This window comes from Teleopsis dalmanni, chromosome 2 (assembly GCF_002237135.1).
Source record: "Teleopsis dalmanni isolate 2A chromosome 2, ASM223713v2, whole genome shotgun sequence".
In the NCBI taxonomy this organism is placed as follows: domain Eukaryota; kingdom Metazoa; phylum Arthropoda; class Insecta; order Diptera; family Diopsidae; genus Teleopsis; species Teleopsis dalmanni.
In genome coordinates this window covers 179,018,604-179,026,718 of record NC_051847.1, presented here as the reverse complement: position 1 = coordinate 179,026,718, position 8,115 = coordinate 179,018,604, and the positions used below count along the sequence as shown (strand labels likewise).

Genomic DNA, 8,115 nt, shown 5'->3' with positions numbered 1-8,115 from the left:
AAGGTTAATTTAATTTTAGAAAACATATAACTTTCAATATTTAAATATATTTATCCTTTCCTAATTCACATTCTAAGTTATTTACAGAATATTTCCGTTAACCTAATTCACATTTACTACTTCTTCCTTTTGATTGCTTATTTTATCATTTCTTGGGGATATTGTGTATTCCAAAGGATACAAAATTAAACTTTGATTCCGACAACTTAATTTTTCTTTTCGAATGTTTTCGTGCAAATCGTTTTATATGAAAGAAATCATAAATAATCCGGAAAATAAAAACTCCAAGGGATGAACTTTTATGAAAGTTACGAAAATTAGTGAGAAGAAATATTTTATACTGCAAAGTTGCTAAGTGCTGATTAGTTTATTTATAGTTTGTCCAAATAAGCTTTCCCAATGGATTTCCTCGTAAAATTTCTCTTTTTATTATGTATAATTCCGTTTGCAAATAAACTGCCACTTTTATTAATGACCATATGCTTTCCTTTCCAAATATATGTGTACGTTCTATACGCGTACGAACCAAATGGATCAAATTTTTTTTTGTGGAATGAGAGTTGAACACTTTTGTGTTTTTATTGTGCCTTAAACTTAAAACAATATTTATTTAAGCTTTAAGTAGAATTTACCTGATATCTGTCGAATGCAATGGCCGTAATGGAAATTGTCGAAACAAATATGCTTAAAGCCTGCAACATGGCAATCATCTTACACAAGACAGCATACGAACCAAATGGCCAAAATTTTGATAGGATTTCCATCAAAGTTAATGGCATTGTTACCAAACACAAAAGCAAATCTAAAATGACAGATAAGAAAGATCTTACTAAATAACTGATAGGAGAAAAAATAATAATAAAAAAAATTTAGAACAAAAAACAATTCGATTCTAAGTAAAAAATTTGTACAAAAAATGTACTGTGTAAGTGAAAAATAGAAGTATTTTTGTGTAGATATAAACTAACTTTTGTAGCATGAAAACTCACTTAAAGAAATTTATTGATAAAAAGTTTTGTTTTCTTTGGCGTAAAAAAAGGCAAAAAGTTTCACTGCGGAACAAACATAACTTACCGGAAATTGCTAAATTTAGTATAAATAAATTACGAGCTGTGCGCATAATGGGCTTCCGTACCACTGCCACAACAACTAAAACATTACCCACGGCACCGAATACGATGAGAACACTGTACATAGCAATTAGTATATGATACCAGGGTTCATCTATGCTGCGATTTTTTGTGAAACGTTCTAGTAACACTGGATCTAAGTGTGGTGTGTCATTTGATGTAGCACCACTCATATTTGTACTGCCATCCAAGTAATCAATTTCCAATTCCTTTGACTGGTCTGCACTGTTGCTGACATAAGGTGTCAGCAGTTCCACTGAACTTGAAGTGAGACTAAACGGTGTTATGGAATGATTCATTTTTTTCAACTGCAAATAACAAAAAACATTAAATCATTATTATTAAATTTATCTATAATTAAAGTACATACTATCAAAAATAATATTAAAGTTTAAAATAACCACGTTTCAAAAACTTTAAGAATTGTGATAATATTAATTTTTACATTTTTGCACAAAACAAAGTATTAAAAAAATATATATGTTTGACAAGGAAACGTTGTCAATCTCATCAATTATATATATTCTAGAATCTAGATGAGCTCAACGAGTTAAGTTTACTTAGGTTTGTCCTTATGTCTGCCTCACTAGTCCCCCCAGTTTTTGAGCTATTCTAACGAAACTTTACACAAATTTTTTGGAATGAAATCGGACTATTACATTCTACAGTTCAATCATTTTAAATAAAGATTTTTAATTAAAACTTGGTTCAACATTTATTCAATTTTATTTAAGGAAATGCACCAAATTTTATTTATATCTGTTCAGATTTAGATATTGCTATCAAGTAACTGCCGATTCTGACAAATATTTTTGTTAGAAAACATTTCTATATTTTTAAGTATGTGCCTGAAATTTGGAAATTATAAATATTATGAATAACTAGTGTAATAAAAATGAGGTTAGGTCAATTAGGAGTTAGATATAGCTTACATATACATATATAAACCAGCGTTTAAAAAACATATTTTTCTTAGAAATTCATATTTCAATGTGTATATTCTAATTTATAACATTTTAGATTTCTAAATCTTGATTCAATCTAGTTTAATTCAAACTGTCAAATTTCCTTGCCCAGTCAAACATTTCTAGAATAACCTAACATTATGTTAGGTGTGCAGACATTCACATTATTCATAAATACATATATTGAAATTACACTTTATTTGTCAAGTCCTATAAAACAGCTGTTAATTTCATGGTTATCTTGCTACTCTGGCAAAATATCTAGATTCTTATAAATTAACCTCGAGTGTTATACATTTAACTCGAGACTAACCAATCAAAAATAAATATTGAACTGATAATGAATCTCAATTAAATGTTACGCCCGGACCCCTTTTCTTACCGATCTGACTGAGCTGTCAGCCTGCAATATTAGGGACTTAGCCACATTCATAGAATTGCCAGTTTGGTTTATGTTTACCTAATACGAGAGTCGTTGCCTTTTTTGGCGTTGATCATACATTGACTTTGTTGTCTATGTACAAATAAACGCTATTTTCTGTAGTAGCACAACGATCCATAATTTGAGCTCAAGTGGTATACAAGATCTTCACTCCAATCTAACCCCAAATTTACCAATTAAAAACGACATTAAAAAAAAGTTGTCAACTATAGAAAATATTATTTGTGGTATACTTTAGTAAATTCATATTTGGACATTAATCTCTTAAAAGCAGGCACTTCAAATTCAACTTATTCCATTTCATGTGTACTGCCAACTTTAATGGCTAACGAAATAAAATGGCGAACAGAAGTTTTAAAACCGCATTTATTAGTATTATTATATATTATACTATATGAATGTTATATTTTTATATATATATACAATATATTATTATATAAACGACACCTTAATGATTCATTACTCTATAAAAAGGATATCTAAGCTTCAGCAAAGTCAAAGCTAATATCTTTACTTGTCCATATTGTAAATGGTTTGATGCGTTAATACTTAACTGTAACACCCAGTAATAATAATAATAATAATAATAATAAGAACGGGTTGTGATGGAAATATGCATAGTATTAATACTAGGAATACTAATAACAATAATTTTTTATATTTAATATTAACACCTTTTTCTGCTCATATACTATAATATAATTTATACAAACATTATCCTTGTATATGCAAAATAGTACAGCTCGATGTTGCTTAAGGACTTATTTGCATTTTAATATTCAGTAATATTTTGTTCAGTCTCATTCTAATGAACTGACAAGATAAAATTGCGAAATGAATTCCTCTTCATAATATTTCGCTCTTATTTGCATTGGAATGAGTGTACGTCCTGCCATGCTGAATCCAACACTAATTCCGACTGACTAAGTACGGAATGTTGAAATGGATTTGGCATGGCATTTGCTTGCTTGTTTGCGAATACATGACAAGTTGGATATTTCGGCGTCGTTTGGTGCAAGTTTGCTAAATTCTGTTTGCAGATATTTTATTGTCCGCATGTTCATTTTAATGATAACAATTGTGTTGAAATATTAAATGCTTACTTTAATTATAATTTTATCTCGGTACATAACCACAACAGCTTATACTCGTATAGCAGCGCATAAAAATTTAATTTAGTAGTTTTTATTGAAGACATAAATCGAGTTGCTATAAATCGAGTTGCTATTATATTTTGTTTACTGTGCGATGACAGCAGAAACATATAACTTCTATAACTTTTAATAAATCTAAGAAAAATCGATAATATAGTCAAATAAAATTTTTATTAGAATTATGAAGCCTTTTATGGCAATGAATGCATTAAGCGCTATAAATAAATGTGAACAAACTAGTCTTTGTTGCTTATAGAGTCTGATATGGGAATTTGATAGGTGAAGATAAACTGTTTTTGCTAAGGTTAATGATTATATTACAAAAATTGTTTAATAATTTAAGACTTATGTATAGTATGTTGTTATTTAGATGTTATTTGTTATGAAAAAACAGCACATTTTGTTTGGAATACAAAATATATTTACTTGACAAGAAAGTAAATATAGAAAGTTAATTCTTCTAGTCAAGCATACACTTAACATGCTTTAATATATGTAAATCAATGTTATAACCTCAAGGAAACAATTATTCACTAGAATGATACAATCATTAAATTCCGAATGAACACATAACATTCCTGCCAAACAGAAAGGGCGCCAAAATGATTTCCTAATAGTGTCGACGTAAGCTCTATTGATAATAAACGTAACCGACAACAGGATGGTAAAGCAACCCTCATACGTTCAATTTACCTATCTCCATTCTCACTGTGGAAAACCTCAATATTACTTACTTAAATTATTTCTGAGAATTGGCTTAAGCTTCTAGGATAACCCCTTCGGACGCCCTAAACGTGATGTTGCTACCTATCAATCTTAACATCGAAAATATCGTTCGCAACAGCGCTATTGGACTGAAAGCAACTGTAGTCTGTTTGGAACAAGCATATTGACATAGCCAGATTCTAGATACAGTTTTAAACTGTCTGTATAAGATGACATCGGATTATCTGTATCCGTGTCTAGACTTTAAGTATTCAAACAATATTTTTTTCAAGAAATAAATAGAAAAGAAATACTTTCAAGGCAAATTACAATATCTCAATCTACACGGATGGCTCGAAAACGAACTGCAGGGTAGGATCAAAGGGATCTTTGCGCCATCTGAAAACATGAACAAATTTCTTAGTTTATGTAATAAGACCGCGTTTTTACAGGTTGAAATCTAAGCAATTAGAGAAGGTTGTCGGTAAATTGCAAGTCACATCAAGGACAGATGTAGTGTATCCATCTTTATTAACAGGCAGGCAATAATCAAAGCCCTTAAATGCTTCACAACAAAATCAAAAATAGTAAAAGAATGTAGAAAAGCAATTGACAAACTGAATCGGCTAGCTGACATCACCCTCAACTGGGTTTCTGGACTTAGGAACATCGATAGGAACGAGAAAACTGACAAGATAACCCGCTCTGGTGCTCCCATGGATGTGTTTCTGACGGTACTGGCTTATATTATAATTCAATTACCTAAATTCGACGGAATGGATTTAGTCTTTACTCTTCTATACTAGGAATTTTTGTGAGAAAAGTGGTATCAAAACGGTGAAAAATCGTATTAAGGTACATGGGAGTTATCTAATGGACTGCCACTGCAACCAACCAATCAAGTACTTACTAAAGTAATTGAAAATTAGCTTATTCATAAAGAATTTTTTATTTAGACATCTGATTTCTTAGTTGACAACAATAAATCTCGTTTTAAAATTTTAATTAGTACATTTTGATTTAAGAAATAATATGTTTGAATTGAGTTAATAATTTCTGTTGAGACGTTTTAGGCGAGTAGTGATGGGATATATGTAGCACTCCATTCTGCAGAAGGAGACACTTTCTTAGATCCCAACAAAACATTATTGTGATACTACAGTATGCATATGAGGGCACAGTAACATTTTCAAGACAACACAATTTTAATTCGGAATACCGCTCTATAGCATTAATGAATCGAGAAATGTCCTTAGTGTCTATATTAGTGAAATCAGATAGATATTTTAACAATTGAGAAGTTTTAAATTCTACAGAAAATAAAAATAACAAATACATATATATATATAAAAATAGTTTATCGCGGTTTTATTAAAGTGAAAAATTATTAAATATATTGTATATATGGACACATTTTTGGTGGAACTAATACGAAAGATATAACCTGTTAAAATCATATAATATTTAAGCGCTGTTTACAGTTTTAATAACAATTGTCACTGCATTTCCATTTCATATGAATCCGTTTGTAATAAGTACTTTCTAAATTTGATTTAATTAAAACTGTTTCTCTTTATTACGGGTATTCCAAACGAATAAATTTATAAACTCATTTCAAAGCTCAAAAAATAAATATGAAATGAAAATGTTTTTGGTAAATTCATTTGTATTTTTCCATGGACTGAACTTCCAAAGCCGAAACCGAATGCAATTTTGATTTTTGGAAACAAAATTATTAACATCCACGTGAATGCAAAGGAAAGTTGTCCTGTGGTTATTTATTCTCTACGTTATTAGCACAAAACCGCATATTGATTTTTCGTATAATGAATGTTGCTGTACTTTTAGTTATGATTGGTAGATAATAAATTTCTGAAGAGATGGAAACATATCAAATATTGAAAACAAAATGTGGAATGAACAACGTTTACAAAAATAAATAACATTCCAGTTCTGGGATTTTCGAAACATTTTTTTTAATAACTTTGCTTTAGCGTTCACTCCATCTAAATTTTAATAAACAAACTTTTGTGATTATGGTACTTACTATACAATATGGAATTTGTATTGCTCCCTACAGAATCATTGCAATGCATTGCCTTTTCAACTGCATTTCATAAGAATGAGATTTGTGTTTGTTTCCGATAAGTAACATAATGGTTCAAGCTGCACTTAATGAATAAGTGATGAAATGCACTTCAGAAAGTAAATTTGTACAAGGCTTAATCAAGGTAAAATGATGAGAAAGCTTTCATTAAATGGAAAATTAATGGAAATTTGCCAGGTAAACACCAAAAATCGAGGGAAATACCATTGCGAACTAAAAACAGCAATTTTGACCCGAAAAAGATAACGTAAGGTAAAGTAGTTTGAATTCAGAACACAATGAATAAAGGCAGCAGTGATGCTCTTTTTAACAAACACATGCCAGAAGACATATTTACCTAACATTTCCTAATTTTTCTTATAAGAATATTAGACTTCTAGTCTTAGTAAATACATCCATTCTGTTTATGCATCTATACTCTCTAGACATACCTCTGAATTAGAGTAATCAAAATGTTAATAATGAAAAATAATTAGTTATTAATTCCAAAAAATTTAAAAGTGCTTTATTTAAAAACAAATTAAAGAACTGCATTTATTAGCATGTATTAGTGCTATTCAAGTTATAGAACTAATTACATAGTGTTCGATGCAGAATAGAGTAGTTGAAATGTTTTGAATATCCTTATTTTTGTTCTGCAACCAATAGTTCGAATGTTAGAACCATTAAACTATTTAAATATATCATATCAATATGAGCACTTTGTGTCTTTTACAATTTTAGAGTTAAACTTATTGACCTATACTATTATTGGACTATAAATTCTTCAATTTATGGGCTCCCTCTTTATCGTAGTTTTACAGAAGATCTGCAAAATAACCCACTACGGCAAACATCCCCTCTTTATTTCATGAAATTGATTTTTCGCGAACGAATATATTGTGATATCAAAACAGCCAAAAATCCAAAAGTGCTTAATGTGTCAGATAAGCTAGTTATTGCAACAATTAGTACCTAATGCTTTTTGTGAATTTTGACTAGAAATATACCATTCAGCTGCTTTAACTTAAGTGTAACTTGCTAAGTACTACGGTATCGTGTAGTACAGATAATTGCGTATTCAGAAGATAAAAAATGAAACTTGATCTATGAAGTGTTTTATCACATGTGTTAGATCATTTTTTGGTCGTTAGCAGATTTAACACTTTTGTCACTTACCTCCTCACTGACCTGATAAAGCTTTCATCTTTGAAAATTAATTACATAGTTAAGTTCATAGATTTATTTGGTTAGTACATTTTTACTTAAATATGAAAGACTCTAACAATTTTTTTCGACGTTGTCTGTGCGTCTACAATTTGGGTCCTTATACCTATTGGGGTAATCTACTTCATCCGGTGTTTGAATCAACACTAGGTTAAGACAACGCGGATCCGAACAACAAGTCGCTATCTGTAATATTAATTTGACTTTAGTGTGAAAAGTCGCCACTCCTATTTTCGTACTATTACCAAAAAAAGAAAGATGAAGGCATAATATTTTGCTCCTACCTTTTTTGCATCTTATTTGTTATAATGTGTTTATTGTAAGCAGCAAATATATAAATATTTTCAAACTTAAACATTATTATTATTGTTAGGGGATGTGGCACTGCGACCAACGGGTCTATTGT

At 29.9% G+C, this 8,115-nt stretch overlaps 1 protein-coding gene across 1 annotated transcript; it reads right to left on the bottom strand.

Annotated features, from left to right (window-relative positions):
• Positions 1-617: 617 nt before the first annotated feature.
• Positions 618-1,429, bottom strand: LOC119676274 (neuropeptide F receptor-like). Its single transcript, XM_038087511.1, has 2 exons — positions 1,075-1,429; positions 618-802 (listed from the first exon to the last, which is right to left on the bottom strand). Exons 1-2 carry the CDS (start codon positions 1,427-1,429, stop codon positions 618-620), a joined length of 540 nt encoding a protein of 179 aa, XP_037943439.1.
• Positions 1,430-8,115: the final 6,686 nt, after the last annotated feature.

Coding starts and splice junctions, on each gene's coding strand:
- LOC119676274 (XM_038087511.1), bottom strand. CDS start 1,429: ATGAATCATTCCATAACACCGTTTAGTCTCACTTCAAGTTCAGTGGAA. Junction 803..1,074: donor ACTAAATTTAGCAATTTCCG/GTAAGTTATGTT, acceptor CTGTCATTTTAG/ATTTGCTTTTGTGTTTGGTA.